The sequence below is a fragment of the Anopheles arabiensis genome, chromosome 3 (genome assembly GCF_016920715.1).
Source record: "Anopheles arabiensis isolate DONGOLA chromosome 3, AaraD3, whole genome shotgun sequence".
NCBI lineage: Eukaryota > Metazoa > Arthropoda > Insecta > Diptera > Culicidae > Anopheles > Anopheles arabiensis.
This window is the reverse complement of record NC_053518.1, coordinates 24,096,883-24,110,361: the sequence shown is the minus strand read 5'-3', so window position 1 is coordinate 24,110,361 and position 13,479 is coordinate 24,096,883. Positions and strand designations below refer to the sequence as shown.

General features: G+C 43.2%; 1 protein-coding gene across 2 annotated transcripts in view; it reads right to left on the bottom strand.

The window, feature by feature from the left end:
* The window catches only part of LOC120902786 (glucose-6-phosphate 1-epimerase), a 47,315-nt gene extending 34,267 nt beyond the window's left edge, over positions 1–13,048 (bottom strand). The window contains exons 1-2 of one of the 2 annotated variants that reach the window (XM_040311783.1): positions 12,655–13,048; positions 10,584–11,173 (exon numbers count right to left, since the gene is read on the bottom strand). In XM_040311783.1, the coding sequence (XP_040167717.1) occupies positions 10,584–10,707 (124 nt within the window). In that variant the 5' untranslated portion in view covers positions 10,708–11,173; positions 12,655–13,048. The remainder of the gene's footprint in view (positions 1–10,583; positions 11,174–12,654) is intronic. The other variant, XM_040311782.1, reaches the window with a different exon arrangement.
* Positions 13,049–13,479: the final 431 nt, after the last annotated feature.

Below are 13,479 nucleotides of genomic sequence, written 5' to 3'. Positions count from 1 at the left end.
AAAACTATGAATCCCTCTCAAATTGGAATGGCAACAGTTGCTGTCCAAACGCGGTGTGAAACAGAACAGAAAAAGCAAAAACAAGCACACATCCAACAAGTGGAATGAATTGCTCTATTTACAGCGAAGAATTCGATACCAAAACAAAACCGTCGACAAGCGGGACAAGGAGAAAAGAGACCGGTTCGTAATTATTTCATTTACAGCATTAAGTGGGTGAAACATTACGGTGCATTCCACACATGCCATTGCACACAATTCGGAAGCAAGTGCGAATCGAAATTAATTATGATGGTTCGTAATAAGTTAACAATGATTGAGACATTACACGAATAAACAGTACGATGGTGAACCGTATTTCGTAAAATATAGCAAGTAGCATGAGTCAAAGAAAACATAAAGCGCTCTTGCGGTATAGTTCAACAAACAGGTTGAAATCAATTTTAACCCAGAGGTCATCAATTTCTATCAAACCTACCCTTAAAGAGAAGAAAGAACAAATCAGCAAAAAAAACTCATCAAAATTAACCATCTACAAATGCCGTTTTACCAACCAAGTACCCCCCCCCCCCCTTCTCGAGAGCTCCCCTAAAACCAAACCGTACATACACGCCACTTCGTTCCGTTTATTATGACGCTTTTTACGTACCCTACTGCCCCGCTCTTAAATCACCCGTCAACATACAGCGTAACATACTTCTCCCCGATGACCCCAACTTGAGTTTTTTTTTCTCTCCTTTTTGTTGCTCGCTTAGCTCGAGAGACGCCTGTGTAAGCGAGGCGATGAAGCGAAGCTGAGGAGCCCTCAGCAAGAGACCTCCAACGACCTTCAAACGCACAGTTTTACTCCATTCGTAAAATGAGCGTGTCGTCCGGCACACGTTTCGCGCTAGACGGGCAATCCGGCGAAGTGCTTGCCAAAAGCAAAGGGAGGGAGTTCTTGGTGTCTTGGTGGCGTGAACAACCAAACAACAATGCAAGACACACACGAATATGTGAAGATAAATCTGACTGCCGGTCATCATCACATCACGCTCTTTGCTGCTGTTCCGGATGGATGTACTCTGCAGTTTTGCAAAAACGATAGTTGATGTAACCATCAATGCAATTTATCTACAAAAAAAACTTGTCAATTTACTATATTCCTTATTTACTCCAAACACTCTCCGGAACAGTGCGTACTGGAGCTGTTGTTTTCTTAACCACCTAACACCTATCGCGCGCTAGCACACACACGCAGTAGGTGACACAACAAATACATTCACTTTTCTCGGTTCATGACCACGGCTACTACACACCAGTTGACAGTAGCAGCAGCAGCGGCAGCAGCAGCAGGCGACGCATCTAACAAACACTTAACCACTCTGGTCTCTGTTTGCACTACGACGACCACACAACAGTACAGCTGGTCGCGAGGTCTGCCAGTTCCGAGGCCTTAGAAGCTTCGCTTCACCAACCCTCCCGTCCCAACCAGTGTCACCTGAAGGGGTCAAGTGTTTGTGCTACCGGCGGACAAATCATGCCAACCTCGTACCGAGATATTAACCTCGAAGCCTGACGGTGTATTGGTCCAATCGAATCTATTGCAGCAGTAGCAGGTCTCTTAGCACCTTAGCACCATTCGAATGGCCTTTGCCTTGCCTTGTTTCCATCACCATTTCGTTTGCTTTTTCGAGCATTTTTCATCAACCACACATATCGTCACCGTTTGTTTGGGTTCAGCATGGGTTTTTTTTTGCATTATTTTGAAGGTGCTTTTTAGGCTTTAAAAAAAGTAGAGAATTAAAGTATATAGCCAGTCAGGTCAATGCCAAGAAGTGTTTGTACAACCGGATTGATTGGAGGTAAATACTCTACTTCCATGAACAAATCGTCAGCAAACGGTACCCAGGTTGGTGTACCCAAAATCCAAGCTAAGGGTCGCCTAGTCCGTTGGAATTTCGAAGATGTTCAATTTTTGGAAGCTCAAACGAGTTCTTCACCCGTTCTTACAGTCTCCAAAAAATTGCTCTATCAATTTAAACCTTTAAACGCTTTAACCGAATGCCAAAACTTTTACAAACAGAATCAAATTCACTTCATTTAGGTTAATGTCCAAACGTGCCTATCATAAAGATAGAGTGCGAGTGCGGCCAAATTTATGAATTGGCCAAATTTTATTTCAAACTCATTCAAAGACCACGCAAAACTAAGCTTTTGGCGATCATAACGGGGTTTTGCAGAAATCCAAAATATTAGCTGCAAATTTCGTCTCTCTGTGTGCGAAATCTGGAACCAAAGAGAAACTAAAACAAACCCCGACAACGACTCTGGGTAAGATTAAGGTTTTTTGCATCAAAAAAACCTAACAACCAAAACCTGATCGGTAAGTTTTTGTTTTTTTTTGTGGCCTTTCTTCACTGCTCGGGGTTTTGGTTTGGCGCGATGGTTAGCGCGGGTTTGATTTGATCGAGCGTCTAGCTTTCTATCGACTTGCAGGCATGGGGTCCAAAGCCATCAAACAAGAACGGTGCAGAGGAGTCGGAGCACACAGTAAAAATGCCCGAAACAACAACAAAAAATGTGTGCCAATTCTTCCACTTCCGTTGTCCCGTTCATCTCGTTCGCCAACGCAACCTATCCCTCCCAGCCAGCCGGTTCGCCAAAAAAAGGTGGTTCTATTGCGAATTTTTACTCTTTTTTTGTTTCGTGGTTTTGCGTCTCCTTTACACACCTCTCTTCTTTCACCCGGATACTGTTTGTTTACTGTTTCGGTTGCACCTTTGCGCGTTTTTTTTTGCTTTGTTTTCTATTTCGACCTCCGAAGCCGACCAACGCACGCCACACGGCTCTACATAGCGCCGCGAAAGTTTGGCGAAATTATGGCGCAACCACAAAGCACGGTCGCCGACGCCGCCGGCTCACACTAACGGTCGATCTTGTCTCGTCTTCCGCGAATTTTCTTTCCACTTGCCCGTAACCCCCGTTTCTATTTCCAAGCCTCCCCGATTGACTTGGGTGGAAATTGGAGCCTTTGGGGTCTGCTTTCTTCTTCTATCGTTCCTTTTCTATACTGGCCCGATTTTCGTGCCAGAACGCGGTGGGTGACGAATGAAGAAGTGGCATCAACCAAGCGAAAGGAGAAGGCGAGAGTGAGTGGTAGAGAATTAGAAGAAGAAAAAAGCATGCCTGTCTTAAACACGGCCTGAGCTTTTGGGGTTTGGTACGGACTAATTTATCCTGCTCATGGGCGCCCGCAGGCAGCTGACTTTTGGGAGGCTGGCTGCACTCAAAATTGAGCACAGAAAGTGGCGCAAAAAAAAGGAGAAGCACACACACACACAGCGATACACACAAAGTGTAGAAAAATTAGTCAAACGCAGAATGGGTGGAGACGAGAAATTAGAAAGGATCCTTCTTCCCATCCCGAAAGATGATTCGAAAGTTTCGGGACGGCCGCAAGAAATGGGACACTATGCCACCAAAGAGAAAGAGAGAGAGAACAAAAAAATATTTTAAAAAAAATCAACGCCTCCGGGTGACGCTGACGTAACGGGTTATTGGGGAGTTTTATTTTTGGCAAGTTGAAACGCTAGAAGAAGTACACAAAAAAATTGCACTCCCAAAACCACTGCCTTTGCCGTTGTACGGTTCGAATTGAATTGGCAAAAAAAAAGGAGGAGAATATTCAAATTTTTGCCACGCCCTTGCCATAATTAGAATTTTTGAATAATAACTTACGATACAAGTGGACAAAAAAAGAGATCAGTATGCGATTAATATAAAGGCTGCACATTTCATCGTATCCCGTTGCTAATCAACGGCTAACGATCATCTTGTAAGGGTGAACGATCAATACTTCACTTACACCGTGATGGTCCCTATATGCACTCCATGCTTGCTGTCCCTTCTTTTTTGTCTCCATTTTACCGTACAAACTATCAAGATTAAACGCATGCTTTTTCCCCCCTGACGACTACGCAGCCCAAGTGCAGGTTGCGCGGCTCTGGTCGGTTGTTGCTTGTTGAGCGCTGCCCGACCAATCGGCGGCCATGCTAATGTTATGTCGTAGGCCGTTTGTAGGACGGCAGAAAAATTAGTCAAAAAAAGGAGACACACACACACACACACAAACAGTGGGTACATGCCCGAACAATGGCAACTATATACCAACAAACGGTTACAGTGGCTACCGTGTCACTATACAGACACGGGCGGTCGCGTAATGAAAACGCGGCAGTAATCCCGGAGTAATAATAACCATGAAGCAGACACACACGCACCAAAAAAAACACATCCCTAACACATACACGGCTAGAGTACTTGCATATGGTTTATGTATAAGAGTGTAATTACACATTGCCCTCTCCTCTTCGTGCATTCTAACCTTCCTACGCCTTTCAGGTCGTGCGGTGGTGAAGCTGTTTCCCCGACTCCCCAGACTTCCCCCAGAGCCCTAGTTCGTTGTGGCCATGGTTAAATGATGGAGGTTAAACAAAAAAAAAGGTTTAAACGTGTCCACCTGAAATGAAGTGGTCGTTTAATTTTGTTCACGTTATGGAAGAGTTTTCTTTTAGCACAAGGCATACCAAGAAGTCCGAAGTGTTGTTAATCAAAGTTTTATGTTATTTTAAGTCTTCCATCTATACAGTGGGTCAGATCCTAATACTTTCCCATTTAAAAGTTTCTATAGAACGTGCTTACAGGTACCAAAAGAGCAGGTTTTATCACAAGTAAACAAACCGACTTCGTTGTCGCTCGCCTTCTGTTCGTATGGGACTTTCCATTGCATGTTATCGATGGGAAATGACTTAGGACGAGATACTACAGGTGTCTTCATTAAGTGCTTGTTCAGGATCTTCAAATTTCCGTAACACTCGGTAACGATCTTCGTCTTCTAAATCAGTGTTCTCCAACCTGTGGTCCGTGGCGTAAGCAGACGTGGTCCGCGAAAGATTTGTTAAAAAAGAAAGCTTATTACAACTACACATCGTTCAAATTTGTTCCCACAATCAAGATTAAAAATTTCAACGGGCATGTATAAAATAATATTAAACATATGTTTGATGAAAATCTTTTGAGCTTAATCTACTCAACAATTAATTGCACATTTTCAATCAAAAGTGGTGCGTAATCCTAAAAAGATTGGAGAGCATTGTTCCAAATCAAGCCACATCCGACAAGTTAGGGCAAACTTCAGTTAGGGAACAGGCATAAACTACCATACCAAACTTCCACTAAAATAGTATGGTCTACGGTAGAGTTTCCTTCAAATTGTCCATAATAAAGCAAGAACTTCTCTCAACAACAAAAAAAGCGTTAAATGCAACTAGTGAAATAGAACCGTTACCTAATTAAACAAACAAACAAGTGGCGACATCTGACATCAAAACGATACGAACTTATTAGTATTCCTAGTAGTAATCGTACATGTATTCTACATTTCACACTTATTACAAAACTACAAAAGGTACACATTTTTAATATGCAGTTAGAACCATTTAAAAAAATAAATCTGGTGTCTAAAATCTACCGCTGAGTCAATAAAAAATACAAGAAAATCTCGCAGAGATTCAAAGTACTCGAATTCTTTACGATCCTGATTAACAACGTATCTGGGAGGCTACATTAATTAAGAAAATCTGTTGTAAATATTGAAAGAGCTAAATGCTTCTTAAAGCGGTACAATAAACGGCAAAGAAATATCGCCGAAATGATTTAAAATATATGCCTAATACAATGTACAAAAAGCTACAAAAAATTAAATTATTCTATCCTTTCCAAGCGCTACACGCTCTATGTCGATCTATTCTTTACAAAATTTAAACAGGTTTCCCTTTCTCGGGGTGGGTTAAAAAAGCACTATGCTAATTGATGAGCTACTACTGCTACTACTACTACTACTACCACCAACACCACCACCAGCAGCCAGAGGGCCACTCAGGTTTGCAGTCTTTAGGAATCCCTTTTTTGCTCGCAACCATCGCCCTACACAAACAAAATTCAAATCAATTAAATGGATGATTGATCCCACAGGCCACCAACACTGGCGGCATAGGCGCCAGCGATAGGCGAGCGAGAGACAGAGAGAGAGTTCACATTTCCCGAGAATATTGCTTTTGAAAACAATTCCAAGAACGGAAAAAAGGATTGCCGGTTTCTATCCGTCTGTGTTGGCTGTGCTATTTTGTTTTTCCTATTGGTTTTTGAAAACATTCTCTCAGCAATGTTGGCCCACAAATCAAATTTCTTCAACCGGTCTGCCAAAGTATCGCATCACTAAAGATTGAGTAGGTTTTGTGTCTTAGGGTTTGTGATTTTTTTTTTAATTTGTTTTCTAACCTATCTTTCAAAGAAATGTGCAATTGTAATGGAAATTACTTATTTATTATTTTTAATAGTAAAATTCTAGTTTAAAATCAAATTAGAAACAGAAACATATTGAATGCGTTGTAACCTACTGTAGTACAACGATTCCATGTGTATTAAAACAAGAAAGAGAGAATTGGACAACAGCTAAAAACACTTCTAAACAAACATCTGGTTGAAGAATACAACTACAAAAAACAGACACGCATGGACATCAAAGAATAATATAATGAATCAACAACAACTAGAGCGTATTGATAATTATTTCACAATTCACGAAACTGGGTTCGCTATTTGCTTCCTGAAACATTGATAACTTACATCACACTTAGTTCTTGCAGGTCAAAATTCTTGTCTAAAAAAAACCATCTATAGTGAGCTTAAGTGAAGAGAAATTAGATCAACAATGACAATAAATTGTAAAAGCCAAAAACTTTAAAACAAATGAAAATAAAAAGCTAATTACGACAAAGCAATTAAGATCAATTTCGTAATATACGGGAATTTCACAACAAATGAAACAGAGAACATCAAACGGGAACCTCCTCATCAGCAAGCAAAGGGGCAAAAAAGTATCATTTTTGATAAGAACAATGCGCCTTCGCCGAACAACCGCCGCGGAACGATCACGTTTTGAGGTTTTTTTAATTACAAACCTTTCTGCCCGGGACTGTGATTCTGTGCATACGGAACATGGTGGTAAGCATTAGCCCCGTAAAAGAAAAACAAAAAATCGGCGACACATTTCACAACCTAATGTTTCGGGCTAATCAGTATTTGCTGCTGCTAGACTGCCACCCATTTCCTTTTCCCACAGCACGGCCGAAGGTCGTCACGCATTACGATCCTCTGGCGGGACCCATCTGGCGGGACCCGATCCAATCCGATCCGGTGTAGTACAGTGAAGCACACAGTGACGGAAGCATCTGTCTACCCTTCATAAATCATTCCATTCCATCCGGAATCGAAACGTCGAGACAATTTCCAGTAATGTTTTGGGATTAGTTTACTGTCCGAACATTAAACTCCAGCCTACGTCCAGTACCGTCCCAGACAGGACAGTTCAGGCGGGTTCACGATCGCTTCTAATCGCTTCTCGAACAGACTTTAGACTGATCAACCCAAATGCACCACGCTTGATAAGCTAACCTACAGCAGCGAGATGACGCGCGTGCAACGTGCTGCATGCACTGGTGTGCACTTTTGCTTTAATCAATTATAATACAGCACCGCTGTGAAATGATGAGGCTCGATGGGGTTTATGATATTGCTGAAAGAAGCTTTCATTGCCAGAGAGTGCAAGTCCTAACGGTCAAATTGTGTCACTGTTATCAGGCAGGCAACACCAGCGCAGATAACAACAGATATAATCCAATAGAAAAACAGGTGTCCAATTAAGATAAGATTGGTTTGTGCAATAAAGAGAGGATCGCGCTAGCTGATGTCCACCAAAACATGCCATAAAACAGTTTGTAGTGCAAATCATCATCAAGGTTTTCAAATTTAATTGCAAAAATTTACCCAAATCACATTTCAACAACAACATGACAAGTGTAAAAGCATTCCTATTGTAAGAAAAATAGCCTAAAATCTGGATTCACGTTTCAAAAACGCATGTTGCAATATTTGCCTTATCAGTTGTCGTCGTTTCCCTCAGTTTTTTGTTTTGTTTTCATTCTACCAAACCAAATACCAAACTGACCGAAAACTTTACGACACACTAGACACCAGATGATAACGATGATAACAAGCGTCTTTTCCAGCGAAAGGGCACACTGCAGCCCGATGATAAGACCGACCGAAACTCCCAACACACTGCGCCCCCAAGAAACCTATCGTCCATTCGAAGATGCCACGCGATCGTGCGATTCATGCAAGATGCAAAAGTTCATTAGCCGATAAAGCAAAGCAAGAAATTAAAACAAAAAACACACACATCAATTAGCCTTTAACGTTTAACGTTTCAATCGGCAAAGGTATTGGGTTCAATGTAGGTATAAGTTGGCGATATTTGTATTCACTTAAATCAGTTCTAGGAACTGCAGTTTTGCTTTAATTGCACGCACATCAACTGCGTACGTTTGTTATTGTTTTTCATGTTGGCCGGCAAACGAAACGACAACTGCGCACCAAAATAGTGCAAAAAAATCGATCAAGGTGAATCGAAATTGGGAAAAACAGCACATTCAAGCAGCAAAAGCAAAAGTTGCATACCTCATCATGCAAAAAGGGCTTGTCGAAAATCCAACAAAAAAAAAGAAGAAGAAGCAATATCTGTCAGCACCATGTTCAACAATCAATGAAATCTATGAATAGCTTAAAAAAGTGTCAAATCAACATCCCAAAAACCCCGCGCGCATTACGCACACAACAGCGGCGCAAATTTGTTGCATGTGTGCTGCTTTTTTTTTTGTACTTCGATATCTTCTGTTTTTTTATGCAACCGACTCGAAGATTTGTCGACGCGTTAGCTCGAAAAGATCAAAACTTCCTGGAAGCCACTGGGAGCCACATCACACATGGTTTGCAAGCAGAAGTCGTTGAGCGTTACCAGTAAACAGATTTAAAAAAAAAGAAACTTTATTTGACATCACAAAAAGTGACCTAAAACAAAAACCCCTAGGGACAACAAAATAAAAGACAGCACAGCATTTGATAAACTACAAGCATTTGGTTTTTTTTGTTCATGTGTTCAGTGCGTGTTTAACAAAGTGTTAACAAAGCAAAATGCGTACGGAATTGAAAGGGTAATGAATAATAATTATTTGATGATCATTTTAAATTTTTAAACAAACATCATGATCGATAACAATTGCTTTTAGGGATATTGGAATTTTGCCCCTCTTTCCCCAAAACCATCTTGAAGCATGTGGAAGAACACAAACCATTCAGTAGCGCTCCATTCAACACCTTGTGATTTCACCCTGCCGCCTTAAGATCCCTACCCAAGACCGAGTCGTGGCCGAGTGCAGGTCACATTGTCTCAGGGTCGTCACCCAAGCCTAATGCCTGGGACTGGCTGACTAATGTGCACCGCGACCCCCCGTCCCACCTCCCATCCCACGAGCTGTTCACGACTTAGGCACTGCTGCACTACCACTAGTAGCGTGCACTGCAAACAGTGCAGTGTTTTGGGGGTACAAACTTCCATCGCTCGGTGGTGGTCCATCGAACAGAACCGAACTTCCCGCGCCAAGGTTAAAACCTTCGCCACTCACACACACACACACACACCTAGCTCCCTCGCGAACTCATTTCGCGCGTGTTGGAAAGGGCAACCGATCGCGAGTGAATGGCGCGAAGTTGCCAACCATATCCAAATCGTCGTTGCCCTCGCACACGCTGCTTTGACCGACACGCTTGACACACGAACAAGCGCATAACTAAGCATCGAAAGCGCGATACTAACACACCTACCCCTGCCAACTACAAGCATATTGGCAAAGCAAACTGCACTTGATCGCAACCGCAGCGCAGCGGTCATTCATGGTTACGGGGTTTTTGGGGCGTCCGTCCAGCAAAAGGTCCAAACGGTGGGCCAATGCGACGTAATTGATTGGGTACGAGAAGCGGAAGCACCGATAGGCGACTGTCAAAATTGCAACACGATGAAGTTCGATTTTTTAGTGTGAGGTAAGGGTGCAATATTAAATATACGGCATTAGGCTGCACTAGATGCAATCAAATGGCATGCTACACGCAACGATTGAATGGTCTCGATCGTATAAAAGCAAAACTTCATATAAATGAGTTGGCTAACCTTCCCACGATCGTGCCGAAATAGAGCATCCGGTTGTGGAGGGAAACACACTTCACACACACTCACAGCTACCATGTGAGACATTCCAATGTGGAGGACACCAATGTGGTTTAAAACAGAGACATTTGTGGGTCCATTTTGTGGTGGTCTACCCGAAAAGAACCATAAAGTTGGATGTTTGAGATGAAAGCGAAGGGAGTTTATGTCTAGGGATACTCCACCAACACCACCAACTAAGAACCTACACACAAATAATATCCCAGATGTTTTTCTTTTCCCGCCAACGGGTTCGCTTCACCCAAATGGCGGCTTTACTCGCACGACTTCACACGAACCGATGGATCTTTCTCGTTTAAAATAGCAAAGCAGCAACAAAGCAATAACATTCCCCAATGCAAGTCACCCGCCAGCAACTAAGCACCAATATGATGCTACTCCCTCATCAAAGCGCGTCGAAAAGTGAAGGTCCACTTACCGTGTAGGTTCACCGTGCAGGTCGTGTTGTTGCCCCGATCGAGGACCACCACGCTCGTGGCGGCCATGATCGATTTGTTGTACTGGAATTTTTCCTTTTTCTTTCGCTTGCCCTGGTCACACATATAAGCTGCTTTGCGTCGACGATCGCCACGTGGAAAATGACCCCCCGGATAGGACCGGGTTTTGTGGGGAGATCTGCTGAGCCGCGGGTGCGCCCAGTGCCGCCCAACACGCTTTACGCCCGGAGTTAGTGGTACAACCACCACCGCCAGCACCACTACCTTCTGCCAAAACCCCGCACGTTCGATTGGCCGGAACCGGAAGAAAAACAAAAGACACACACACAGACACACAGAGACACAAAGTGTACGAAATGGACGGATGTAAAATTCGAACAGGAGACCACGCGCGCGCTGGCACTGAATTTCCTGGAAGGATTTTTCCCCAAGCTTAAAACCGGCTTGCACTTTCACTTTTTCTCCACCACTCTTCCCCTGCTTCGCTCCCGCTGGAAGCTTTTTATTTTTAAACACACACACACAAACGCACGCACACACACGCACACACAATCGATGACACTTTATCCTGCTCGGGAAGTGAAGAAAAAGCAAGCGATGAAAAGTTTAGGAAATGAGAAAAAAAAATCCATGAAAATACAATTGTCTAGTAAGCAGATTCCTGGTGAGTTCTTTTTCCCTCTTTTTTTCTCTCTCTCTCTATCTCTCACACTCTCTGTCTCTTGGTTTTAGGTTTTTCGCTTTCAATTTGACGACGTCTTTGTCCTTTGCGATTCCCTGTGCCACCTTCTTGAAGCAATTAAAATCCAAATCCTTTTTCCCGTCCTTCTTGTTCTACCACCCCGCCTACTACTGCTGCTCCTGCAGATATGCCTCCCTCACCGTTTGTTGGTGGTTTGAATTTGATTCTTCTTCCAGCTTCCATTCGGCCTTTAATCCCAGTACCCACCACGGTGGCACACTTTACCGGTTTCCGGGGCTCGCTTTTTCCTTTTACAACGAGTAAGAACACACACACGCACACACACATACACACCAGCAAGGAAGGAAAGAGGTGAAAATTAAAAGCAAAGCAGAGCAAATAAAGCGCCATGCTGCTGAGCCCGCCCCACCCAGCCCGGAAGGTATGAACCCGGGTTGCTAGGGGAAACGCTTCTAGCACACCTCGGACCGGGAAGTTGCACGGAAAGGAGACTTTTCTTTTTTCTTCCATGCTTTTTTTTTGTTTTTTGTAATTCTAGTTCCCTCCTTTTTCGCTCGCGGATAAGACGCGGATTTTCCCGGCCAGATTGAAAATTCCTTTTTTTTTTTGCATTCCTTTTTTAATTCGCTGATGAATCGGATCCTTCGTCGGTGGAAACCGAAATTCGATTAAGCAATTTTTTTTTGTTTCGTACTTTAAAAGTGAGAAACAAATGCAAACTAATTTACTACGAGTACACCGCGTTGGGGTAAAGTGGGGTTTTTACCGATAGATGGGTTGGAGTTTTTTTGGGACCCATTTTCTTTGTATTCTTGTTAAAAAGGAAGAAGGAGGGAAAATGGAACAAAGTAGAAAATTAACCTGGGTTAGCTAATACGGTCAAATACTACATTAAGAAGTTACATTTCAACATCCACTTCTTAGTTCGCTATTCGATTCTAAGTTGGTTCTAGCCGATTGATGCTTTCAACACTAGCGGACGAAAAAAAAAACATCTCCAGGATGAAAAACGAGCCCGTTTTAGATGGGAAAACGTGTCTTTTGCTTTGGTTTGCGTGAGGAAAAAAAACACCCAGAACGTACACTCAAACACACACACACGCGCGCTCTAGTTCCTAGTCTAGTCTATACACACTCCGTAGAAAATAAAAATCTGTTTCCCCCGGCTAACAGGGGGATGAGACGACATTGAAGGGCGAAAGCAAAACGGTTAGGGAAAAAAACACCGATCTCTACTTCCTCACACCGTTGCCCCGCTGCCCTAAGAGTACGGGCACTAGTGTTCGAGCGTGTGTTGGCCAGAACGCGCACTTCCTTCCTGTACGCCAACGACGGCGAGATATACACACCAGTGGCACGCACGATACGCGCCAGCTCAACTGAACACGCGGAGCAGCTCACACACGGAGAAGGTACGTCCGCACCGGAACACGAAACCGTTTGAAATGAATGGTTTGCTCGCAATGGGAAGCGCCAACAGCTCGCCTATATCTCGCTATGTCTTCGTCGTTCCATCGTCCGTTTCATCCACACCATACATCCATTCATTGCAAAGCGGGAGGGTTGGTTCGCTCGCGCGCCCTTTTGCGTGAGCATGAATGCCGCGGTGAATGGGGAGAGCCAAACTCGGCCCCCAAAAACACGCGCCCGGACTCTCGCGGCACCGCTGACGATAGATAGGGGAGGTGATGTGAAGATTAAAATGAGAGTGTGAACGGCTTGGAGAGCTTTTACCATCGCAGTGCAGGGGTTGAAGGAGCTGGAATTTAAATCGATGCACAAATTTTATGAACCGATACTGATGTTGAAGACTGCTTGCAGGCATTCAAGCGAATATGAATAATGGTATTAATTGAAAGAGAAACTACTGTATTGCTATTCCCTGAAAAGCTTTCGTCTTTTGATTTCAATACAAGGGAATTGTTCCCAATTTTTATTGTTTGTTATTCTTATATGAAACAAGTTTCAGGTAGGCCCTTGGTACGATCGTCATCTCGCAAGATTTAACAACATGCCAGTAATGCATTCAAGGCTCGTGTGATCCGTCCTTCCGTAAGGACTAACTAATCGAGCTTCGTAGTGCTAAATAAACAACGAAATAACAGCGTGTTCATTTGGTCGTTCTAAAAATTCAGATCATAAAACTGATTAATATTTTTCATGTCCTTTTTCAT